General features: G+C 42.0%; 1 protein-coding gene across 1 annotated transcript in view; it reads right to left on the minus strand.

The window, feature by feature from the left end:
• Positions 1-27182, minus strand: part of dnah5 (dynein, axonemal, heavy chain 5) — a 70268-nt gene that overhangs the window by 14035 nt on the left and 29051 nt on the right. The window contains exons 42-69 of the mRNA XM_061243308.1: positions 26927-27073; positions 25092-25333; positions 24277-24453; positions 22979-23183; positions 22270-22412; positions 21874-22008; positions 21466-21483; positions 21321-21428; positions 20952-21165; positions 20455-20678; positions 19965-20163; positions 19650-19822; positions 19119-19249; positions 17974-18127; positions 16208-16475; positions 15068-15299; positions 14775-14889; positions 13769-13945; positions 12680-12883; positions 9266-9445; positions 8958-9095; positions 7471-7606; positions 6586-6902; positions 5901-6056; positions 3670-3852; positions 2367-2610; positions 914-1028; positions 88-278 (exon numbers count right to left, since the gene is read on the minus strand). Coding sequence (XP_061099292.1) covers positions 88-278; positions 914-1028; positions 2367-2610; positions 3670-3852; positions 5901-6056; positions 6586-6902; positions 7471-7606; positions 8958-9095; positions 9266-9445; positions 12680-12883; positions 13769-13945; positions 14775-14889; positions 15068-15299; positions 16208-16475; positions 17974-18127; positions 19119-19249; positions 19650-19822; positions 19965-20163; positions 20455-20678; positions 20952-21165; positions 21321-21428; positions 21466-21483; positions 21874-22008; positions 22270-22412; positions 22979-23183; positions 24277-24453; positions 25092-25333; positions 26927-27073 — 4926 coding nt within the window. The remainder of the gene's footprint in view (positions 1-87; positions 279-913; positions 1029-2366; positions 2611-3669; positions 3853-5900; positions 6057-6585; positions 6903-7470; positions 7607-8957; positions 9096-9265; positions 9446-12679; positions 12884-13768; positions 13946-14774; positions 14890-15067; positions 15300-16207; positions 16476-17973; positions 18128-19118; positions 19250-19649; positions 19823-19964; positions 20164-20454; positions 20679-20951; positions 21166-21320; positions 21429-21465; positions 21484-21873; positions 22009-22269; positions 22413-22978; positions 23184-24276; positions 24454-25091; positions 25334-26926; positions 27074-27182) is intronic.

Genomic DNA, 27182 nt, shown 5'->3' on the forward strand with positions numbered 1-27182 from the left:
AGTGGAGAAAAGACTGGAGAGAGACAGAAAGAGAGAGAAAAGGAGAGAGAGACAGAAAGAGAGAAAAGGAGAGAGACTCAATGTCACCTTTGATGAGGGTCAGGAACTCGTCGTGTTTCACGCGGTTGCTCTGCATATCGATCTTCAATGTCAGAAGGAGAGTGAAGAGAAACTTGTGTTCCTCATAAAGGCCCCGGGCAGCATACCTGTGCACCTCAAAGGTCATGTACTCTATGATGTTTGCTATCCGCTTACTCGTAATTGGGCTTTTTAACGACCTGTTCAATAAAAAGAAAAGCAGAGTCAAAGAGTTACATTGCATAAACTGCAATTAAGTGCCTCTGTTGTAGACCCACATTCTGTGGAATCCTGAAACATCCATCCACACCTACACAAAGACACATAGTAAAATCCCTCACATGCTTAGGTGCTGCAATCTGAAATGTGAGAATTACACTCCACTAAGTGTTTGAACTTGTGACTCGCACTCTTGCCAAAAATATTTGTGAAGCCAAAGTAAGGAAACTAATATTTCCCCCAAAACAGTGGCAAATGCAACTGACATTCATACGAATGTAATGTGTTTGACTGTAAAGTACTTTCTGTAGTGTAGTTTGCAGAAATGGGAAAAGGTTTGCAGCCATGAATGCTTCATAAAAATATTAATTAAGTTGGATGATACATTTTCATTCAGGATATGCAAGCACTGTTAACCACAAAATATTATACTGTATATGTCTTACATATATCAATTCAGTTTACATTATGACAGTATTTATTTGCATAGTAAAACCCATAAGAGACACTCGAATCCAGAGTGACTTAAACAGTACCTCCATTCCTCCATAGTTACTATATTATCTGGTACTTGCATGACTGACCAAGAGGAGGTAGAGTGGTCAGCTGTCATTACCTGGCCAGGGAGAGATCAAAGAGGCCCAGGAACTGACGAAGGGAGGTCTGGTACATGACATTGACCATGCTCATCTCAGTAATCAGGAAATATAGGATGCTGCCCCTGGTGGCCACTAAACACAAATCAAGTCAACACTGAGACCAGGACACACATACATTCATACATTTTTGTTTCTGAAAACCATGGCCAAGTCCGAAAAACTTGTTTCCCAAGGTACTCTCAGAGAGGAATGAAAGTGTATTAATCAAAGGTAGAGTTTTATCAATTTATCTGGTTCCACTCAGGGGATACATTATGTTCAGCTAGAAAGTGATGTAACTTCATCAAGAAAAAAGTACAGATGAATCATGTCAAAGTACCATTCATTAAAAAGCTCCCTTTACTCTTCAGAAAACAGCTCTATAGTTTGGTTCCATGTGAAATGAGCCGTGCTAACAGCTCTTGGCATGTCCTGTCAACATTCCATAAAAGATGTAAGAGTCTGAAAGAAGAGTGTCCTTATAAATTATACGTAATATGTGCTACACTGACATAGTTATAGTTATACACACACACACATATATATATATATATATATATATATATATATATATATATATATATATATATATATATATATATATACAGTGGGCTCCAGAATTATTGATATTTGGCAGTTTTTTTCTTATTTCTCAGCCTCATAATGGCTTCCTTGACTTTCATTAGCACAGCTCTGGTCCTTGTGTTGAAAAACAGCAATAGCAGGCCCCAAAGGCAATGAAAGCCAAGAATCAATACTGAAAGCTTTCTTATACCTCTCTTATACCTGTACAGTACAGTGACTGAACACACCTGACTAATCATAAATACTGTCCCCAAGCATTATGGTGCCATATAATTGGGGGACACATTTCAAATTTCTATAAGGAAAAACCCTTGTGAATGGTTCGTTTACAAATCTAAAATTGTCGAATACAGACCAATTAAGAAACAAGAATGTCTTTCCCAAACATTATGGAGCTCACTGTACAATATATACTGTATATTTTCATTACATATAAAGAAGGGAAACACAGTACAAAAACATAGAACCTTTTTGACAGCAGGAATTCGTCAACGTTTAGTAGCACTGAAAAGGAACATATGTTCTGCTTAACAGAACCATCTTTCAACAAACAGCTGTCAGCACTTTTGTTTGAACGCTTTTTGATTTTCAATTTGTTTGTTTTTTTAGTTTTATTATTCGTATGCTTTCAATTGGCCCAGGCAGTTTGTGTGCAGTGATGGATATCATAGCTATATACAGATTTCTCTCAACCTACTGGCTTAACAGTGGCTGGTCAAGGGGCATTTGTGGTAAGTAACTTGAAGTAACTTCAGACAAAACTATAGTTATAGCCTTCTCCCAAAATATTGGAATTTCTGTACCCAAAGTAATTTTCCTAAAAAAAGAAAAAATCACTAAACCTACCAGGCCGGTACTCTTCTCGAGCAGCGTTGATCTGGACCTCCGTCTCCGTGGCAATCTGCAGCTTCAGCGTAACCTCCTCGGCCGTGCGCTTGGTGTTGCCCAGGACGACGATCAGACTCTGGTCGTCCACCAGCGAGCCCTCTGTGCTGCTCAGCCGGAGCAGCAAGTTGTCCTCCAGCTCCTTCATCTTGCGCTTGTTGGTCGTCACATCCTCCAGAAGGTCTGTCCGCTCCTTCTCCAGCTCCTGTTGGTCATCAGAGGCCACATTCACAATGTGAAATATTCATTCACAATCCATGTTTACTAACTAACACCAGCTGTCCATGTCTACCACTTAAGAGCTACTTTGGTTTACTCCTTTAAACTAAATCAATTATTTTCATTCACCCGTTGTAAACCCAGGGGGGACATTTTTCCCTACATGAAAAGTCCAGAGTCCAGTTCTAAATCTGCATGGATATAAATGACCTTTCTGTTTGCCAGTTCTGCAAAAAGGAAGACTCTATTATACTGTCACTGCAATAATACAGCCATTAGTAGCTCTGACAAGATCCATTTTAAACCTTGAATGAGGTCAAATTGTTCCAAAACACTTCTTGAAGCTCCTCTCTACAGACTGGATTCCCAAAATTCTACATAGAAGATATGTGATATTTTTGGTTTTGCAACTTAATGTGCTCTGAATATTTCATACTCTTCCATGCATTTGAGCAGTTTTTCCCCACTGGGCATTGTTTAACAAGTTATTTTTATCACAGCGGCAGTCGAAATTGAATTTTGGAATCCACAATTTTGTTAACAAAGCTTTTTCGTAAAACATCCAAGCATCAAAATAAAGGAAATGCCCAGACTTTCTATATCCACATCTTGCTTGTTTATCACAAAATGATTTTTTTAAACTTCTATTTATTAGATTTTGTTTCAAGGAGTAATCGCCCACAGTTAACATACTGTGTACATTATATAAACACTGAAAATGAACAAGAATGTTCCAGCTTAGCTGTTCTCTCTTTTTAAATCTAAAAATATAGAGCAATAAAAACGGTAAAGAAGCACAAGAAAGGGGGCCTCCTGTATATGTGACCATATACACATGTCCTGCTTACACCCCTGAGCAGATCATGGCCACTTCAAACACTTCTCCCAGGGCTGAGACTTTGCCTCAGGCCCTTCTAGCTGAACTGTAAGCTTCAGTAAAGGAAAACGGATGCAGACCCATGATGGAGTATTATACCTCTCAAGCCTTTCAAAATCTGTTCCACAGAGTGATATTAGAGCACCCTCCCTCTCTCCCCTCATTCACCTGTTTCTCTGTCAGGATGACCCGGCCGAGCAATTGATCTTCCAGGCCCCTCATGGTGACGGTGAAATCGATGATGGACGTCCGGGCGCTGATTTCAGGTGTGTATGCCGGGTTGGGGAGTTTAGTGGTAACATACAGGCGGAACCCACTCATCACATCCACCTCCTTGTCTCCTACCTTCACCTGCAGAGACAGGAGCCAGAGACTCAATGTCAATCTGAGACAGCGCCAAGGATACAGATCTACATATCTGCAAAAATACAAATTCTTATTCATTTAAATACAAAGAACATAAAAAAAACAAGGCAACATGCAGGTCGACATTAAGGGCACTAGCCTTTTTCAGACACCTTGGACTGATGCAATGGAAAATTCAGCAATGGCGTTCCGTGAATTCTAATTCCGTGGTAACAGTTTACACCTGGTTATTAATAGAATTAGCCATTAAACTTGTCAAAGAGGCGCTGATGTTTTTCCCACTTCTGATGTTTTTAGAGGTGTTAAGCAGCTGCTGTGACTGAGCTGGGACTTCAGCTGTGATAATGAGCAGCGGGGAGCTATTCCAGGGAGACAGCAGGAACTGTCACTCACTTTCCCAGCTGCTGACATCCCAGGCCGGGCTGTCAGCGAAGCACACAACCACAGCAGCACGTGCTCAGCCGCCAGGTCAGATAAGACCTTTATCACAAGCATTCAGCCCAAAATAGACACCTTTTCCGGTCTTCAGGGCCATTTCATTACAAGTGCTGTAACGCTTTAGAAGTGTAGATATTGCATTCAGGAAAAAAATGTGTTTCAGTTCGTTCAAATAGACAGTATAGTGTTTTCATAAAAGACAGACCCTAAAGCAGTCAACTTTTGCCTTCTAAAACAGTAAAAAGCAAAAGGTTAGATAATTAATGTTCAAATTAATATGAATTGAATTATAATTAATGTTCAAAAATGTAATTGCAGCTGAACCTCCTTTAAAAGCAAAAGTAATAAGAAGACTTACCAATTCATAGACTAGAAGGTACAATTTCAAATCAAAAGTTTTCACCCAGCCCTATGTAATTAAAGAGCTATGACCAAAAAGCAGTGGGACCCTGAACCACGGTTTACAGTACTAGAGGCATTTACAAGAAAGAGATGAACATATTGCATTTATCAATTTTTGCTTCTTCTTTTGCAGGCTGTAAAGTCCTTTACAATCTATATTCACTCTATTTACACTATACTTAAACTTCAGATGGTTCACAGGGATTACCCTGATACATGCAGGTGAGATTGAACCAAAATGCTATTACCAATAAGCCAATGCTTCCTTTTTAGGGTATACTACATGTACATTTTCAGCACTTGTCTGTATTATTCATAAAAATTACAATTCATTAACACATTACTTCCATTTTTTCCTTCAATTGAGTGATTTGTTGTGATGGCTAGAAGGATGCATTGTAAAATGATTAATCATCTGTGAGGAGGGCAGCCTCAAAAACTGTTACAGAGGCTGACTGATTGGAATGATTGGACTGGCAATAATGAGTTGAAGATCTGGAATAGAGCAACTTTAGATTTTTCACCTTAGGCAAGCTTCAAAGATTCTACTCAACCACAAATGTGATCTGTTTTGACATACTTTAAGAATTCTCATTGTGCATTGATATTATTGAAAAAAAACACAGAATGTTTCAGTTCCTCCGTACATTAATACACAAAATGTTTTTGCTATTGTTTTTGATATTCGGTCACACTTCACAATAAGGTACATGAATTGGTATTAAATAACGTAGTGGTTAACAAGAATTAGTTAAGCATGGAATTAACATTTATTTCGTTTATTTATTTGTCAACTACTAACTAATGTATTAGTTACAGTAGTATTTAGACATAGGAGAATATTGTTTAATGTGTTATAATTAGTTATCCATTAACAAATACATTAACTGTTTTTTTCATTCCAATATTCACATGAACTAATGTAGTTGTGAAAATGAATGTACAAATACAAAAACAAATACAAAAACAAAGCTATACAGATTCACTTCCTAGTAGTTTGTTAGTTAATGCCAGTTAATGTAACCTTATCGTAAATTGTGACCAGATATTATTTAAACTTCAAATATTGCTTATTTTCTTTTAACGGATGCACACATAGTTAATATTTATATTTTTTGAATGGTCAAGAATGGTCTAGTATATTACTGTCACACCCTGTGCTGGTTCTGGAGAAATCTCTGGTGGCCCTGTACCTTGTAGGTAGAACCGGTCTTAATGAAGTTCTTCTCAAGCACATTGTCCAGTGCTGGGTCCAACTCTTCCTCCACGTCCTCAATCAGCAGGGGGCGCCCAAGAGACAGGCTGTCCTCCAGATGGTTCCTGAAGTACTTGTGATTCAGGGAAGTGATCTGCAAAAGGAATACAGCCCCATAACTTCCACCCGCAGAAATAAAGGTACCAATGCTTGTCACTGGGGTAGTACCCTATTGGTACATAACATTGTACCCCTAGCTAGCAATATACAATTCATTTTATATCATTTTGCTGGGAAAACATACTCACTTATACCCAAAGAGAACATTACCGTACTTTCAATGTACATTTAGGAAATTTTATCCCTGAAGAAAGAAATGTACCTCCACTGTCACTTTATTTCTGCACAGCTCATTGTGTTTACACAGTATGCCCTGGTATATTCATGTGGTTAACTCTGGCACAGTAAATAATATAATGTAATATTTCTTTGGAGGCTAGAGGGTTATGTTTGCAGGCTGGGGTTAGGCATTAATCATTCTGTAAAGATAACATCAGCCCAATTATCTTTTTTTTGACCACCAAAAAGTGCCTCCACTCAGACACGCTGCATTGGCTGTATTGTTGACATAATAATTTCAGAGCTATTCTATAGACCGCGGAAAGTGTTGACCTGGTCTGTACCTGCAGCTCATTCCTGGCCTCCTTGTTTTTGATCCAGATCTTGCCCTGTGTCTGAGGGTCAATAAGCAAGGGGAATCGGGCAGCTTTGGTGACAATGACTCCATTCTGAATGGATAGGTCATCGTTGGGCAGTCCCTGCAGGTTCCATTCGCCGATCGTGGGAGCGTCTATCAGCAGCTCTGTCAGATTCAGGTTGTTTCCAAATGGGATACGCCTCGTCTTCATCTCCCGCTGCCAGTCGGAGAGCAGCAGGTTACGGAACTCCTGGTTGAAGGGACCAGAGTAGGACAGAAATGCAGTAGCCAGCAGGACATCACCTGAACCAGAGAAGAAACACAGAAAACATTTAAAGACTAAAAACATTAAATATTAATAACCTATATTATGGAAAATGACATTTCCCTTGCTATGTGGATTATAAAGGAGTTGAAGGCAGAACAAATCCAAGCCCTTGGCACAGGCGGTATTCAGTTCCTTGGAGTTCGCCAGCCAATCATAACAGGTTCACTGGTATCAATGAGCCTTAAAGACACAGTCACTAAAACAGCCTGTTCTCGGTCAAGCTTGTGAGAAGCACCGGAGAATGGACACGTAAACCTGGATAGAGATTGTTTTTGGCACTTAAGACCACACAAAAATGTATAGTATATCAGGACCTAAAATAAAACACTGAACAATATGGGACCTTTAAAACCCCGCAAATTATACACTATTTATCAGAGGGAGCTGATAACAACTGCAGAGAATGTTTGACCACCTATCAGTCTTTCAGACCTGAGAGCAGCAGAGAGGACCGGGCCCTGCCGTGAGACTGCAGAAACATTAGTACTGTGGTACTGTATGTGTGGGGCGTTCTCTGCGGGCGGGGCAGGAGGTTAAACGCACCGACGAGGCGCTTGGTCTGGGCAGCGAACTCCTTGCTCTGCTCTGTCCAGCGCTCCTTCTCCCCAGCCAGGCCGCTGATGAGGCTGGACGCCGTCTGCATCTTGTGCCTGCAGCGCTCCGCGTCCTCCATCAGAGTCTGCGGGAGAGGGCACAGCAACCTGATCTGTACAGAACTCAAATGGCTTTCTGGAAAGATGATACAGTAACAGAACACAATGATGGAAAATCAGAAAGGTAATGTAGAATCTATTGAGCCAGTCAGCTGTTCCCCCTTGCACTACTCATTCAAACAGGCTACCTTGGAAAAAACAGTCATCACAGTAGCTGTAGTGAATCTGATTTTTTTTTCTACAGTCATTTGTATGTGTGAATATAATACAAACTGTAAACACAGCTAAACTCACTTTTCTGTTCCTGTGGGCTCAAGAGCTCCCACCAAGATTGATCAAGATCAAGTAGCCTAGAATATGAGTTATCTCAACCTGGTAACCATGTTAAGATTAGCAGTTGTAGGAAACAAGATATTGACCTCGTATACATGTATACAGTGTATTTACAAGAAGTCAGCAAAAAGATCTAAGAGGTGTAAGCAAGCACACTTAAGACCTTAACACACTATGCACCAATGCTCTTCACTACATAGTGGACTATTCGCCTGCATGGCACATGCATGCTAAATACAATTGGTATGCATGCCCAATATTTCTGTTCTGCTGTTTCATCAAAAATTCATCAGAAAATAACATTATGTTCGATTTCATAGTTGTTAGGATAGCAATTCAGTGAAAACAATTACTGTTTACATATCTACTGTATATGGTTATTTGCCATTTGTATTTGTATGGCCTTTGGGGAAGTTTCACTCCAAGGTTTTAAATTGTTGTGCCCACTGTAACTGAGAAAACCAACAAGTATCATTCATCTAACATCATTTCATTAAACTCAGTCCATTAAAATATTTTTGTTAAGCGTTTAAACAGTTTCTAATTTAATGTTCCGGTAATCAAGAGGTAAATCAAGCTAATATAGCCTCTTGGAGATCACAGGCCTAATGATAATGATTATTCTGTTCTCTGGTAAGGCCCCCTGAGAAAACAGCATTGCGTTTTAATGAGTGACTGAATAGAATGTTTATACAGCTGTTTGTTGTTGTGAATAATTGAGAACAATCTCACACCCAGGCTCATTTCTTATCTTCCTAATTTGAGAAAGAACAAAATGTACAGAATGACAATCATTAAGGGGTCAGTTTGAGTGGTGCATGATCCTATTCTTACTTTCTCTATTTTTTTGGCACACAGCATTGTTTTTCATGGTCTACTGTTATTGTTCAGTTTTTTTCAGATCTAATGTTATTGTTGAATTGTTTCCCACTGAGTATTATTACAAAGTTGTGAGTATTTCAAGGTACATCTGGTGAGCTATACCTTTAATGTATCAATATTAAAGGGTCAGAAGCCATCTCTGAGAGGTCAATGTTCACTCACTTGCTTCTCCATCATAGCTGTCTCATATTCGGCCTGAACCACATCCAGCTCCTTTTGTTTGTCATCCAACTCTGCTTGTGCTGTTTGCAGATCGGTGTTAGCAATGGCCAATCTGTTCTCTTGCACTGCCAAATTAGCCTGAAGGAAGTGGAACACACACAGTGTTATCTAGTGCAGTCAACAGTGAACCATGCTGAAAACAACCAAAGGGACTGTGTTAGGGAGGGAAGACTCTCAACTATGGTACCAGAAGGCTGTGGATCCAGTCCTAGCATCTTCCTCACCATAGGCTATGGGGTCGCACCCACCTTTAGCGGAAGCACCTCCTTGTTGATGGAGAAGAATGAGGCCATTGCTTTGGTCCAAGAGCACAGTCCAGCCACGTTCCCACACACACGCCTGGCCGTTTCAATGTTGTAGTCAGCCATGTCAAAGTAGGGACTGAGGAGATCCACAACCTCCTCATTGATGGTATCTTTCGGGAATTGCTAAAGTGATACAGATGACATAGGAGAAAAGAAACAACAATGCTAAGGGATACGCAACAAAGGTCATTTGTTCACTGGAAAAGCAATACCATTGCCAAAAATACCCTCATGTAGTATGATATGTTAACAATGTCTCTTGTGGCCAGTATAATTGCTAGTCAAAGGCAGAGTTCTACATTCTCTCCTCCCTTGAGGAGAAGGAGATCTCAGGCTCTGCCCTCACATGGTTTGAGTCATATCTTGGTCCGTCCTATCTTCAGTTAATGATCACACCATACACTCTCCTCAGCATCCTCCCCCCAGCTCCCAGCAGCTGCTCTTCACAGTGCTGCCTCTTTTCCTGCTCACGTCTCCAATGGTGGGATGGCCTTCCCCAATTCCTCAGGAAGGAAAGATTTACTGGCTGTTTTCCACAAATGTCTCAAAAATCACAAATTCAAATTGCACTTTAATTAGTTTATACTAGTTTGGTATTTTGGATTGGTCGGTTGATTATTGAGAGGTCTCCTAGTAGACAGGGGGATGGACAGAGTGGGATGCTACAGCTCAAATAAGAGATATTTGGTCTGTGACTTACTTCCAGAAATGATAAGTTGGTGGGCAGTGCCAGATTGAGTAGAAGTAATTATTGGTGGTATTCAAAGAGCAGTGAGTGCAAGTGTCCACAAATCCCATTTTATACATCTTTTGGTGGGTGATATGTGTTTTGTGGATTACCTTATTGTATGAGTTGTAGTTTAGTATTGGTGGTCATTTTATTTGTTGTTTGTATATAAAAATCCTCTTATCTCACAGGTTTTGAGGCAAGTACCTTGACGGTGATTTATATGATTGTAATTACACCTATCTAGGTTTTTATGGTTTTTGCTTAAAATGCACTTTTGCAAATTACTTAGAGTGCCTGCTCTCAGGTCAGAGATTATTACTCTCTCAGCAGTATATAGATTCTGCTACTGTCTCAGCAGTACAGAGATTGTGTTACTCTGTCAGCAGTACAGAGATTGTGTTACTCTCTCAGTAGTACAGAGATTGTGTTACTCTCTCAGTAGTACAGAGATTGTGTTACTCTCTCAGTAGTACATAGATTGTGTTACTCTCTCAGCAGTATATAGATTGTGTTACTGTCTCAGCAGTACAGAGATTGTGTTACTCTGTCAGCAGTACAGAGATTGTGTTACTCTGTCAGTAGTAGAGATTGTGTTACTCTCTCAGCAGTATATAGATTGTGTTACTGTCTCAGCAGTACAGAGATTGTGTTACTCTGTCAGTAGTACAGAGATTGTGTTACTCTCTCAGTAGTACAGAGATTGTGTTACTCTCTCAGTAGTACAGAGATTGTGTTACTCTCTCAGTAGTACATAGATTGTGTTACTCTCTCAGCAGTATATAGATTGTGTTACTGTCTCAGCAGTACAGAGATTGTGTTACTCTGTCAGCAGTACAGAGATTGTGTTACTCTGTCAGTAGTAGAGATTGTGTTACTCTCTCAGCAGTATATAGATTGTGTTACTGTCTCAGCAGTACAGAGATTGTGTTACTCTGTCAGTAGTACAGAGATTGTGTTACTCTCTCAGTAGTACAGAGATTGTGTTACTCTCAGTAGTACATAGATTGTGTTACTGTCTCAGCAGTACAGAGATTGTGTTACTCTCTCAGCAGTACAGAGATTGTGTTACTCTGTCAGTAGTACAGAGATTGTGTTACTCTCTCAGCAGTACAGAGATTGTGTTACTCTCTCAGTAGTACAGAGATTGTGTTACTCTCAGCAGTACAAAGATTGTGTTACTCTCTCAGTAGTACATAGATTGTGTTACTCTCTCAGCAGTAAATAGATTGTGTTACTCTCTCAGTAGTACAGATTGTGTTACTCTCTCAGCAGTAGAGATTGTGTTACTCTCTCAGCAGTACAGAGATTGTGTTACTCTCTCAGTAGTACATAGATTGTGTTACTCTTTCAGCAGATCAGAGATCATCTGCAGTAATCTCTGCAGAGCAGACCTAATGATGTATGTATATATATATAGATATCCGCTTGTAGCTTCAAAGGTGTGGTGTGTATCATCATGGTTTAGATATATGAAAGAGTACATTTTTGCGATTATGGAGAAATAACGATATGTCATGCATTATGTATTAGTCAATGTGGCATAAACAGCATCTTTATACTCCTTCTGCCTTTAGACTTCATAGAAGGCTGCAGTATACACAACAGGATGTACGTATATACTTTTTTATATGGGACAAAAAATACCCTTCTGAAATACTTTGACTTTCATAAACATTTATGTCCGTAAACTTTTTGATGCCATTATCTCCTTAAGTAGTTAATTGCCTTTTTTGTATGTCTGTAATAATTTCACAACTTCATATGATGTGGTGGTAGGAAATTACTTCATTTTCTGTCCACACTTCTTTTCCTTTATTGCATTACACAGTTAAAGGCATACTATGCAAGATTTTTACCTTGAAAATATTAAAAATAACCATGCTCACTCTATATCTATGATGAATCTTTGCACAGTTTGCTGAATCTGTGCTTTCTGCTTGTATTCCTTCTTCTAACGCCAAGAGTGCACTTCACGGCTTTTAAAATCTTTTAAAAATCCTGTCCAAGGAGAGCAGCTGAGATCTAATGACTGTCTCACTCCTGATAGAGCACGCACTACATGATTTAGAAAACAGAGAAGTCTTCAAGTTTTCACATCAAGTTGCCAACGCTACAAGTGTTGCTGGAGGGCAGCCAATAACCAAGACCTATAGGCAAAATTATTATCAACTGAGATAGTATTATTGTTATTTACATCATAAACCTGTGCAGTATTTAAGCCTACCCACATTTATAATGAAGTCAATACATAATGCAAAGATTCTGCATTTTAAATGCTCAACACATTTTCACAATGTTTTCTAGCCTGAATTCAGCATTGCATTCAACGCTGGTTCGATACACTTTACAAGAGGTAAATAATTACAGGTACGTAGCCAAGAAGTACTATGTAATTAATGGGCTGTAAAATAAAGTGTTACCAATAATGCTATCACATTTACAAACTGGTATAATAAATAATAAACTTAAGAGGAGGAGACTTATTTGATTGTAAACACAGGACCACAGCAAGGCTCAAGATCCTGCATGGTGTGCCTTTAAACAGTGCCAGTACACCATTCGTACAGACAGTGACACGCGTGGGTAAAACACCCTACAAGCGTGTCAGACTGCAACATTGCCATTACCTGTAGACTCCCCAAAAAGTTCCCTGCGGTCATGAGTTTGAGGGACTCCTGCCAGGAGGGGGTGGTGCAGCTCTTCTCAGGGTCCATCTTGACCGTGTTGACCCGCCGCTGGAACAGCAGCAGCACGCAGTCCATGATGCGCATGATCAGGTGGGGGGGGCGCCCCAGCGTGCGTACCGTGGCGATGTCCGACGGCTTAATCGTCTGCCAGAAACAACGGGTGGCCTTGTGAACTGACCAATCACAGGCAAGATAATAAAGGCTGTTTTATATATTCCATTTCCTTCAACCAAGATGATGGCCAAGATACTGTTTACAGAAACTGCTTGACAAACAAACCATCAACGAAATGACTGCTGTCCCTTCAAGCATAACCGTCAAACTTATGTACTAGTGCATGGTGATGTGTCATTAGTTCACATCAGTAGCTTGATAGATAATCTTTATGCAAAGAGATAAAAGCGTGTGCTGACATTTGGATGTGATATTACAATTCCCATCCTGGACTTAAGGGCGCTCGCTGGGGGTTAAGGGTCAAGCTCTGTATTGACATCCAATCATAACAAATACCTCACAGGGACACGCAATGTGAATGACTTCCTTATTCATCAGCTTAGATGCGGCATGGAGGCCTGTGCAAATTTGAAACCAGCAGCCGTGTATAAAAGGGCCATGTAGACAGTGCAATTAGGAAGCGATGTAGAACCATGGGGGGGTGGGGTGGGGGGGTGGGGGTGTGAACGCAACCTTGAGTATCAGGTCCCTGTGCAAATATCCCCCCCACCTTCATAGTGCTGCCATCACACTCTATTTTTACCACCTCCTGGGCACTGGTAATTACACAGCAGCTGCAGTCTCTTCAACAGCACAGCATCATCAACCCCCACCCCCGCTCCCTTCCCCACCCCCACCCCCACCCCATCTCCCCAACCCAAGACAGTGCAGAACCTGGAGACATATTGATGACAAAAATAGAAGTCCCAGGCAGCAATAAGCCAGTTTTAGTAGACTGCATCATGGCTTCCAACATGTATATAGTGTATACATTCGGGGGTGTATGATCTATATGTGCCTGGCGTGCCTATGCACCTGTAGGGCTGCCTCTGCCTCTTCCAGGGCAGGGCGGGCCGCCTCCAGCTTCTCCTCAGCGATGGCCTTGTCTGCAGAGATGCTGTCCACAATAGCCTGGGCTTTATCTTTCACTTTCTGAACCTCCAGCTTTACCCTCTCCGCTGCCTGAGCCTTCACTGTCACCTCCTTCAGCACCTGAGGAGTGAACCAGAGAGAGAGAGAAAGAGAGAGCAGTTATAGACCACAGCACACAACACCACAGAGAGAGAGCAGTTATAGACCACAGCACACAACACCACAGAGAGAGAGCAGTTATAGACCACAGCACACAACACCACAGAGAGAGGTACAGCAGTTATAAACCACAGCACACAACACCACAGAGAGAGAGCAGTCATAAACCACAGCACACAACACCACAGAGAGAGGTACAGCAGTTATAAACCACAGCACACAACACCACAGAGAGAGGTACAGCAGTTATAAACCACAGCACACAACACCACAGAGAGAGGTACGGCAGTTATAAACCACAGCACACCATAAAACAGAGGAGAATGCATAAACACATAAGCACAGCACATGGCATGGAGCCCCATTTTATAAAGCAGCAAAATGACAGAGACAGACAGAGAGACAGAGGGAAATACATTTTTTTAAAAGCACAGCATCATGCTGAGAGTCTGCTTGAAGCCACAGTACCATGCAGAGAGAAACTAGCTTTAAACAATGACACCATGCAGAGCTGAAGAGTAACCTGTTTTAAACAACACTACACAGAGCTGAAGAGAAATGGTTTGAAACCACAGCACCATGAAGAAGGACCTGTTTGAAACCACATCACCCACTGGAGAGAGGCAGCTGTAATTTTTCACTTGGTCGATTTCTTTATTTTTTTTATTAAAACATATTAGTTTGACATTTAAAAGCCTGATATTGATATTCTGATTAGCTTGTGCTCAAAGAGGAATTGCCCAGGGCCTGTTATCGAGCGTTTTCTCTCAGTGAAAGTGTGAAGACCCACCATGTCAGCCTTCTCATTGGCGACCTGCAGCTCCTTCTCCTTCACCTCCAGCTCCTTGCTGAGGGCAGCCACTGACTCAGAGGCCTCCTTCAGCTTCTGTAGTCCAGTGTTCATCCTACCGTAAGGGAGAGTCTCTTTAAGATACAAATACAGAGAGAGCCATCTGGGCACAAAATGGCTGAAGTCATCCCCACGCCAAAGACCAGAGGCCATGTTATGTTAGAAAGTATGACGTGTGCGTGCATAAGACCAACCCTCAATCTGATCTCACTGACTGGGTGGATGGAGTTTACCTGTTGGCGAGGGTCTGTACCTCAGACCGTTTCTCACTGTAGATGGTTTTGTAGCCCTGGATGAAAGACAGGTAGGACTTTGGCGTGACATGGGTGGAGCGGCGATATCTCTGGAAGTAGTCCGCACACTTCTCCGCCACTCCGTCCTGGAAGGAGCCCATGCACTGCACCACCTCCCCCTTCACCTCGGACGAGCAATCGATGTCATAGGAGGAGAGGAAGTGCTCTGACACTGGAGCCGACATGGTGAAAACAGCACACATAGTGTCATTGCAGTCCTGTACCATTACTAAAACAGCACACATACTGTCATTGCAGTCTTATACCATTACTAAAACAGCACACATACTGTCATTGCAGTCTTATACCATTACCAAAACAGCACACATACTGTCATTGCAGTCCTGTACCATTACTAAAACAGCACACATACTTTCATTGCAGTCTTATACCATTACCAAAACAGCACACATACTGTCATTGCAGTCCTGTACCATTACTAAAACAGCACACATACTGTCATTGCAGTCCAAAACCACTATGAATGCAGCATAAATTCTGCAATTGTAAGTCCTACACAACTACTAGAATAGCATATACACTCATTGAGCACTTTGTTAGGTAGACCTGTAGACCAGCTTGTTAATGCAAATATTTAATCAGCCAATCACATGGCAGCAGCAAAATGCATGAAAGCATGGAGACATGGTCAAGAGGTTCAGCTGTTTCAGACCAAATGTCAAAATGAGGAAGAAATGTGAATTTGACTGTGGAATGATTGTTGGTGCCAGAAAGGGTGGTTGAGTATCTCAGAAACTGCTGATCTCCTGGGATTTTCATGCAGAACAGTATCTACAGTTTGCAGAGAATGGTGCAAAAAACTAAAAACATCCAGTGAGCAGCAGTTCTGTGAGCAAAAGCACGTTGTTAATAAGATAAGTCAGAGGAGAAGGGCCAGACTGGTCGAAGCTGACATGCAAATAACCACACATTACAGCAGTGGTATGCAGAAAAGCATCTCTGAACACACAATGTGTCAAACCAATTAAGTGGATAGGCTACAGCAGCAGAAGACCAATAAGTCACATAAAGTCTTGTGCTCAGTGAATGCATACTGTCACACATACTGTTACTGCACACCTGCAATCAGAGCATCTTTGGGCCAGCGGCTGAACCAGTCCATGGTGCAGCCTGAAATCAGGGCTGGGAACTTCAGGGCCCGGTTGCGGAACTTTTCCCCCACAGGAGAGAAACACAACACCACATGCAGGTTCTGGCGGACCCGAGTCATGAAGTACTCGTGCAGGTTCTCATTGGTTGGCGGTCGCCGGGGAAACTCCCGCTTCATCACCGGAATGAGGTCACTGATAATTTCATCCATCTCATCTCGGGCAAACAGGTTTGACACCTGAAAACCAGACCATACCGTAAAGCACAAGCTGCAGGCAGCACATAGCATAGCATTTGTAAGGAATAAACTGTGACAAGCGATGCGGTTCTTATGATATACACAAGCCAACGTTCCCAACCCCAGTTGTGTTTGCATCAAGAAACCCGGTTTGAATGAATTTTTTGATATTAAGAATATATTCACAGAGAAATATACTGGATGTCTGCGCTTCGCCTCTGTGTAAAGCACCGGAGAAATCCGAGCCACACAAATGAAATATTTGAAATATTTGAAATAATTAAATATACAGAGTATGTTTATAACTACGAATTTCAGGCTAGGGTGTTTTAAAGGTGAAGTTACCTGAGGAGTCACATCACTGTGACAGACACATAACCCAGCACTGAACAACTGGACTTGGGAACATTTCTTCCGAACAGAGATCATGGAGTCTAATGCTTCATTTCTAGGCAGTAGCCTAAAGCCCATACAGTTTTTTTCTATTGGCATGATCAGTGGCATTCTGCACATCTGGCTGGAAACTGCAACTTTAGTGATGACAGTGATACAGTGACGTTGAAAGGGACAGCATGTTTCAGAGCATTGAGGCATAATTCCCCTGTCAGCCAGCAGGGCTCAGAATTCCCAGAGCACCATCCACCCACCCCAACCTCCTTTTCATGCTTCAACAGAGGACAGATCTGTTCCCCAAGAGACAAGTATCCACTATGGCCTATGGACCCACAAGGCCATGCCGCTCTCCATAGCAACCATTGTGCCTAAGGCGCTGCCCATCAGAGTCTCTCAGGGCTCTGACAAGAGTGATGTCACAGGCCACCTCTCTGCCATCTAGGTCACATGCTAAATCTCGCACCTCAATGGAGGTGAACACGACATCGATGCATTATTCTCAACCGCCCATCCGCTTCTTAAATATAAAACAATATGTTCTGGCACCAGCCGGTCTCCTTCATTCTGCTGACAAGCTGCGCTTGGTTCATAATCTATCATGGCAACGGCTTGCGTTTACTCGCGCACTTCACTCAAAGTGGGGCATTCATTTAAACAGCACAGCGAATCACACTGAGGAAGCCGCTCCGCTCATACGATCCCTGTCTCCCTCTGAGGTACATTGCTGCTTTTCATCAGAGCCACTGAGAGCTCCCTATACATGCGCTATTGATGCGCCTCACAATAGGCAAACATTTTCACTCTGGAAATGTAAAAAAAAATAAACCCGTAGATGCCCCTGCCCAGAAAAACCGGAGGTCACTCCACTTTGCATTGCACTCCATGGACTGTAGGTGTGCAAGACCAAGTTGCGGTGTGTGACACAGACATGTTTAGTGTGTAAGAGGCAGAAGTGTGGTGTCTGTGGCAGAAGAAGGTTGTGTATGGGAGACACTCAGCGCAGTGAGGTGTGTGAGAAAGAACAAGAAAGAGCAAGAAAATATATGCGTGTGTGCCTGTGTGTGCGTGTGTATCTGTGGTGATTCATAGGATGGGCAGGACTCACTTCTCCCGATGATAGCACATTATTCATGTACTCCAGAAAGGCCTCGTCCTTGATCTCGTTATCTGTGAATATGAAGCTGATGCCTTTGCCCTGCTGCCCTGCTGTCCTATACAGAGCCTTAAGATCATCCATCAGATTTCCTGTGTTATAGGACCTTCAACAGAAGACAAAGAGTACACTGTTTTGCACACTGTCTCCGATTGGGAGCACACTTTTATACGCATGCTGTTCTATTGGGAAGCACACAGTTTTACACCCGGTCTCCTACTGGGAGTACTCTTCAACACATGCTGTTCTATTGGGAAGCACCCTATTTTACACCTGGTCTCCTCCTGGGAGTACACTGTACTGGAAGTGGAAAAGGACAGAAAATGCCAAATCACAGATGAGGAACCTGCAAAACCCTTCTTGCGGTCTACTTTTTTCCTGGGAGAGCACAGCAGTTAACCACCACCACACAATTCATAAAATCTTCAAGAAACCCAGGCAAATGCAAGAAAAGCTTCCATAAAATGCAAACAGATTTTAATGAATAATCTCCATACAGCACAGTGTTAACTGGAGCAACTCTTTGAATATCTGGCAGCTATCCCTTGGAGAGAACAGACAGGTGATTTGAACACTATTCCCTGAAGTCATTTGTAAAGATATGCATCTGAAGAACTCTGCAAAACAGATGGCTAACCATCTTTGCACAGGTTTCAATAATTACCAAATATTCCCCAATTTAATTTTGAATGTGGAAGCAAGCCTGTATACTAATTGCATGTTGAAGTGAAGTTCTGCATCTGAAATATGGCTTGCATCCATCACAGTCTGTATATCCAGTTTGTCATAACCAATTCCTCTCTAACAAGGTGGCTGCAAGCAGTGTGCAATTAATGCCCAGGCCCATCCTCTGACTTGGTACAAAAATGCCCTCTAATGGTGTGGAACTAAACTGCGGCCTCACTGACAATCATACCTTTTACTTTAAGAGATTTTAGAGAACTGACAGGTTTTTATACAGTCTGCATAAGCTACAAGTGATATAGCAGGTACTTTGCAGTCTTGGTCTGTATTCCTGACAGATATTCAGGACATTTCTGGGAAATATAACCAACTGAACAAAGAGGAAAAGCAAGGGAGGCACCGCACTCACATACCGCGTCAATGTGATCTGAAAGGTCTTGTACCCGGCAATGAACGATGCCAGTCTGGTCAAACTCTGTTTGCCCGAACCTCCCACTCCAACCAGGAGGGCATTTCCCCGCGGGGTGCGGATTATACGGGACACCTGTAAGGGAAGTAAGGCCTTGTTACAGCTCACAAGCAAGCCTATACTCCATTTAGGCACATTCAGTGGAATACAGCACACAACAAGAGGCAGAAAGCCCATTCCATTCATAGAACTGACTGGGACCCGCAAGGTCGGCGGTTCAATCCCCGGTGTACCCCACATTGCTCCAGGGGATATGGTCTCCTGGTTAGTCTAATCAACTGTAATTCAGTTAGGATAAAAACGTCAGCCAAATAATCATAATAAATGTACAACACAACAAGCAGAGGTTTCACCAAACACTTCATACCAAAGCTTCATTTTGACAGCAGATTAATTTTGTTTGCCTCTGTGTTCCCTCGGTTTTGTCCTGTTGTACATGCTGTGTGTTTATCACGCTGTGAAATGGCTCACTTACCTTCACAAGGTGTATCATGGCATCTTTGAAGAACACCATATCCATTCCTGTCCCTCTGATGGTCTCGTTATAGTGGGACAGGAACATGTCCAGTCTGTCCATCAGGCTCCCAAAGGACTCTATGGGCTCATAAACCTTCGGCATGTCAAAATCTGTATCCTCTGGCTCCTCACCTGCCGGGGAAAAATCTTTATTATAATCTGGTGGGGATGCAGTGAGCTCAGCACAGCCCTACCCTGCCACAAGGCACAAGTTTTCCGCTGTTGCACTCGACTGCTTTGGTGCTTTGTAGGATGACCTGAAAGTCCTCTGTACCTGTAGCCTCAGGGGCGTCCCGCAGGAAGTCCACAAAGTAGCTGTCCACGCCAAAATCCACCACAGCCTTACAGTCTTCTACAAGCTCCTCCTGCACCAGGTTGGCCAGCGCCTGGTCAAACCAGGCCACATCCTCAGGAATGGTGAAGCGGTCAGCAATGACTCTCTTACACTCATGTTTCCACAGCTGCAGCGCTACCTGCAGAAAAGAAGAAGGGGCCCATGAACGGTGAGTGCAGAATTGAGTCTGTCCTATAAGACGAAAGAGAAATATACCACCTCAGTATTCACAAGAGTTAATCCCTCCTTCTGCAGCAAGTGAAAGAAAGAACCTCAGGCATTTAGGACAGCTGATTTGAGTTTCAGAAGAGCTTCAAACATGCAACTTAGCCATGTGGCTTTTACTTCTGGAACATTCTGCCAGCCTGTATAGTAAAGCACTTTCCCAGGCTCTGGGTGGACAGGCAGATGGACAGTTGGACAGACTCACATCCTGGGAGTTGAGCACCTCAGCGGTGGTGTTGAGCATGCCCTGCCAGATCCTGGACAGGTCCCTCAGATTGAAGATATAGTGGAACTTGGCAGGCGTGGGCAACATTTTAACCTTGGTCATCTGCCATAACCGGCGCGTCAGCGGCACTAGCTTAGCCACCATGTGGCGTACCTCTTCTGGGAAGTCTCGACGGGAACAGTAGTGGCCCGTCCCGATGACTCCTGCCGAAAGGAGAGGAGCAGGCTGTCAGTAATACAGACTGAAGCGCTGAGCTCAACGAGGCATGACAGAATCGATAATGATCACAATTTGTGGGTATGGGTAGGTGTGCGGCGGCACTAGGGCTTAATGATGAAGCATTTACAGTTAGACAGCCAGACACCCTGTGCTCCATTTCTCTGAATGATATGGTGACAAAACTGGCCCTCTGCTTCTAGCTCAGTGCATCTCATTCCAGAAGGGATGAAATGCACAGAAGGAGACCTACAACTGACCAAATATCTTGTCGATGGAAGCGTTGGAGGGCAGGGTGCAGTTGAAGATGGAGAACTGCCTCTTCAGTCTCTGGGGGATGTCATTGCGTCCACCCCCAGGATGGATCATGGCTGCCAGAAACTGAATATCCACAATGTTGGTGAATTCCCCTGGTTTCTCCAGGTTGAAGAATCCACTCTGTTCCATCAGCTGACGTACTATCTCATTGGTGACCTGGAAAAGCAGAAACCAGGCCTTAACTAATCATGGACTTTTTGTTTTTCAAAATATTTGCTTTTTCAAACACTAAAATGCTAGATTACATTATTTTTTTTATATGGACATGTCTGTCCAACTATTTTGATTTGTGAGTTGGTGAACTGGCTAACCTGATCTCCCCACTCATTGATGACAGGCATGTTGATGTCATCTACAAATACGGACATCTTCTTCCCAGCTGGTGGCCCATACGTTGTCCCCATTCTTTTGTCTACGAGCTGGTGGCCCATACGTTGTCCCCATTCTTTTGTCTACGTAGCTCTCGATAGTACGCTGACATAAGACAGGGTGTCAAAACTTTACATTACAGTCATGATCAAATATTTCTCAAAACCACAGCAATTTCAAAACAAATTCCATATTCCAAAAAGCTCATAGAACTGATATTTTGAAACTAAACCTTTACTAATTATATCGCCCAACCCAGTTTCACGCTCACATGAGACATAGACCCATTTGTCCCAAAAAGAAAAGTGTGTCAGCTTCATAATATTTTTTTGTGGAATGTACAAACTGTTTTTTACAAATGATCCTTGACACAGATGCCCGATGCAATGTCTAATGTATAAGACAATCCCAGGACTAAACTAAAATGTCATACAAATTGACTTCTAACAATCAGTTCTGGACTGCATTTAAAATGATTCCAAGTTGATGTGTTACCTGAAACATGAGTGGTGTGGTGGCAGAGGAGAAGTTGAGGCTTTTTGCCATGTGGGACTCTGGGTCATATTTCCCCATGAATGCTTTGATAATAACAGTCTTAGCTGTACCCTGTTCTCCAATCAACAACACGGCCTGGAAAGGTGAGGAAATGGAAAGCTATTGAGAGTGACAACATTTCCTAAAGACAGGTTTAAAAGGTAGCCACGAGAGCGTGCAGCTGCCAATCATTTAATATTTTATTAATATAAATCCTATGAATATGTAAAAATTTGACCAACCTCTGTGTGGGGGGGAAAAATCTGAGTGCATTCACATTCAATATGACATAAGCAATTGGAACAGGTGATTCATGAACAGAGAGTAGCTCATCTTTAACGGCTACGACAGTCCCACCTTGCCCTGTTTGGTGATGGTCTGGATGAGGAAGTCAGTTCTGATGTTGTCTACGTTGGGCACCAGTATGGAGCCGTATTCTGGTGTGCTGTCAGCCGGGTACACATACTCCTCCACCCGCGTGTTCCAGTGGACCCACTGACCTGGAGTCCACCCACAGGACAGCAATCAATCACTAACCTGGGGGTCCACTCACAACACGGCAATCAATCACTAACCTGGGGGTCCACTCACAACACGGCAATCAATCACTGACCTGCAGCGCGTTCACAACTTGGCAATCAATCATTGACCTGCAGTTCATTCACAACGTGGTTAACCACACTCATAACTCAACCACTCTTAGTCAACCATATATATCAGGAATGCGGCAAAACAGAAAACATTGCTTTTATTTGTACATGAAGTCATGATTTCAATCATCTGATTTGGGGTGCAGTAAAGATCTAAACTTCTTAATTGGAGTAAATAGGCTTGGCTTAGGATGTGGAAAAACTGATGATGGCAGCATACTGCTCTTTTGAAATTCATTTTCATTCCAGGCAAGGATCAAGTGTAGCCTGGACGGCCTTTTGAGGTGGATATAAATCTACCACTGCGCAAGCACAATATTAAAAGCATAGCTTGCCCTTTGTAAAGAAAAAAAGAAATAATAAATTAAACTGTGAGATTTATGGTTTCCTTTTTCTTTCATTTCCACCACACTCACCCTCTGAAGTGACGTGGAAGTCGAATATGGTGTCCTCACTGTTCAGACACAGCTCAGGCAAATCAAGCTGAATACTGTCATGGTTACGGAGCCAGCTCTCCAGTTTCCTGCGGTCCTCCAGCTCCAAGAGGGCCCCAATGCTCCACATTAGAGCAAAGACATACAGGCGCTCCATGTGTAACCGTGAGATTTCCCCACCCTGCTCCTGAAGAACATCAATACAGAATAGGCTCTTTAGGCTCACCACAGTCTACAGTTTAACCGATGGCATGCGGTGCATGAGTCTATACAGGTAGTTGGTGTGGTGTGGAGGTAGGTAGTTACCTCCACACCACCAATAACGGTATTTAATTACAATTTTAAAATAAAGTTCAAATAAAATAAACAAAAGGTATTACACCGAAACTATTAAATGAATATAAGCACATTATATACTGTAGCCTACATATGTTTAACGCTGATCGTTGACAGTGTTAAAAGAGTTGCGGTTGGGACCACTAAGCTGAATGCTGATCGGTCTTCTCTTCAGGTCTTGTAAGCAGTTGCCTCACAAGGTTGTAAATTAGGTTGTATGCCTATTGTGCAGTAATCATTTTGAACTGTCATCGATAGGCAACAGTTTTGTAAGATATTATTTGTTTATATGTTTTTTTTTGTGAATTACTGAAATCTGAGTGTTAAACGTGTCTCATCCAGCAGGCCTGCCTAGAGGCGATAAGTAATAGGACAGTAAATCAATTGTGTTTTAGAGGGAAGTAACACCAGTGTTAAGATATTTAAACTGTGACAAGTCTAATGGTCTTTAAAATTATGACATTTGAAAAATCTGACAAATTAATCATTCAGAAGACCATCGTCAGTGTTGTGAGGACATTATGCAACAATGATTATTTTCTATCATTTCTAAGTACTCATTTCTGATTTCAGAGAACTAATTTGCAGTAATATGTCAGTACAATCCCCATTAATTTTGAACTTGTTGTTTTTTAATTCTAGGTACTTTTACAGTAGGTAGTTACTATTTATGGTAGCAAGTCAAGCAACTGTAACTCGTAAAAGCTCTGTAATTCATATTTTTATGTGATTCTGTTGACAGCCTTTTACAGTATATGTGGATATTCTCCATATTAGCCAATACTACATTATGGTGTGTGCATGTGCATGTGCGCGTGTGTGTGTGTGTGTGTGTGAGTGTGTGTGTGAGTGCATGTGTGTACGCAAGTGTGTCTGTGTGTGTGTGAGTGTGTGTGTGCGTGTTTTTGATTTGCATGCATGTGGTTTCTGCCACAGAATGCTACCTTTGGAGGAATGAGGCCCTGCAGCATGTTGGTGCTCTGCATGATCACAAAGGCCTCCAGCATATCCATCTTATACTCCAGGGACTGCAAGCTGAAGCGGTAGAGCTCAGGGAAAGAGGTGGAGTACAGCTCTCTCAGCACATCTCCTTCATACGCCGAGCGCTTCTTCAGCCAGCCCTGAGGACCACAAACCACATCTTTACAGTCCTGAGGCCTTCTCTATATCTCTCCATTTCTCACTTCAGAGAAATTAGGGGCTAATTCGCTAAGTCTGGAACACACACTAAAACTATTCTATAGGAAATGCATTTTATTGTGTTGTTATGAGTATATGAACAAGGAAAGCCAACAAACACCTTGCTCTAATTACACTGTACAAAGAGATAGAGAATAATTACTGAAACCTACAGAAATGTGCAATAATTTGTATGTGTGCTTATTTTATCTATATTTATTTCCAATAAAACAATGTTTATTTTTTTCATTTAAATTCAATCGAAAATATGAATCTGCAGCACTGTGCATCTGTTCAGATCTCTGTACTGTGTTCAGATCTCTGAAACTGGAGTAAGTAAGTATCTGTGTGCATACAGTATAAATGCCAAAGTATTGGGACAGTGACACTGGATTTGAAATAAAACAATGAACATGAGGTTAAAATGCAGACTGTCACATTTAATTTGAGGACATGTACATCCATATCGGGTGATCCGTGTAGGAATTACATCCCTTTTATACATAGCCCCCCCCATTTTAGGGGACCATGAGATAATCACTGTGAGATTGGGTAGATAGGCTCACAGGGCAAGTCTCACCTCCAGGATGGGGCTCCAGTTCAATACAGAGGAGCTCATGAACACCATCCCATTGCGTGACACTGTGGCTGGAGAGGCATTGTCAATGTTGTGGGGCTCAAAGACGATCTTGCAGTTGGGAGCCATGGGGATACGGTCCCCATTGGCCAGAGTTAGGGTCCTGTTGTCGTCTAGAACTGAGTTCAGGTTCTCAATCCAGATTGCATCCACAGGGCCATCTAGGACAATCCAGATGTGCTCACCTACGAGAAAACAGCACACAACACTTTCAGTGCTGTAGGTCACTGCCATAAAGAGGAATAGGATGCTTGCGTACATACATGCATGTGTGTGTGTGTACATTTTGTGAGTGTTCCTATACAAATCTAGGAACAGTACAAATATATATTGCTCGTTGGTGGCCCTGATTGTTTGCCTCTCCCTCTTCCTGTAAGCCTTAGGATGGAGAGAGGATTTAAACTACATCAAAGACATTCCACTTTCATTAACTGTAATTACCACACTTTCCTCCAGCACCAAGGAAACAAATTAGTCAGATAGCATTATTTCACATAAAAGTTCCCATTTCCAAATCATTATCACTCTTGTCTTCATTCCAATTGGCTGCATTAACATTTTGGAACAGATGACTGCTATTTAGTTAGACTATATTTGTCTCCTCCTTGCATGTGTGGGTCAGATAGGCCTGGGCATTATAGCAAAAATATTGCATGCAGCACAGCAGCAGTATAAAATTGATACCACTCTATTATTTTTCAGTACCATCATCTCATTAAACTCAAAAGCTCAAAAGTAGAGTGTGTGCATTTGAGAGCTTATAATCATACTACAGGAGCCAAATAAAAATTTTAAGCGAGTGTATGACTGTTCCTAATTTTAATAATTTTGTCCCGCATACATATATGTCATCCCGTAAATAAAAGGATACATTTCAAAATAAAAAAATGTTGTACACACCATGAAATTGACTTCAAGAAATAAATGTATATAAATGGCCACATTTTGTATAAACCCAAAGTTGATAATCTGTCCGACCCAAAGCTACACATATACATTATTTATCTTGTCATCATAACATAGTTGAAGTACCAACAGAAAAAAAAAAGATTTTCTTTTCGCATTCCTGTTTGAACATGTCCATCTTATATGACCATGTCCTGTATTTGGAATGTTAAGAGTCTGGTCACCCTTTTAACTCAGATACTAGATTAACCTTGGCTTAATTATACAAATTCATTTTTTAAACAATAAAAAACTGGTCCTTGAAATAACATGCAGCTAATAGAGAGGGGCATAGTTGAAGTAGGCTAATCGTGTAGCCCTATGTTATGTACGTCACTGTAGCATTTGCTACCCTGTGAAGATATAGAAGGCTACTTTACACCAAATGTTCACACAGTTCAGTGACGTACCGTACCAACACAATCCATTAATCAATTTAAATCATTTAAATGGTATACCCTACACCATGGATGGGTCATTTCAGTCCTGGAGAGCCGGTGTGTATGCAGGGTTTTGCTGCCACCAGTTACCCTGGCTCAATCAGCTAATTAGCCATATGCACCATGACCGATCCACCCTTAAATTAGACCAGAATAAAATGCAACAAGACAAGAACATTTAGCAGCTGCTGTTTATATCACCGTTGCTAAAATGACAGATCATGGAAATGACTGGGCCAATTAAATAATAAAGAGCAGAAATTGGTCTGAAATACAGAAGCAGATATCACCCGTCTTGCCCATTCCTCTCCTACACCGTGGTATTTTTCACTGATGACATGTCAACTCTTAGTCTGTTAGTCTAGTGTGCTATTTCACTTCTTTTGCTCTCACCTTTCTTGGCTCTCAGAGTCTTCCTCCACAAGGTGGAAAAAATACCATCTGTCCAGTCATTGGTGGCCACATCAAGGCGGCCAAACATCTGGGGTGCAGTGATGGCTTTGGGATTCATGCGCATCTCTCTGTGGGGCTGGCCACAGTCTGCACACACACACACACAAACAACCAGGAACGGACAATTATCCAAGTCTAAAATTCAGGTCTAATCCCATTGGTGGGCTTTATTTGATAGAAAATGTGTAAAATGACA

The sequence above is a fragment of the Conger conger genome, chromosome 1 (genome assembly GCF_963514075.1).
Source record: "Conger conger chromosome 1, fConCon1.1, whole genome shotgun sequence".
NCBI classification, from domain to species: Eukaryota; Metazoa; Chordata; class Actinopteri; order Anguilliformes; family Congridae; genus Conger; species Conger conger.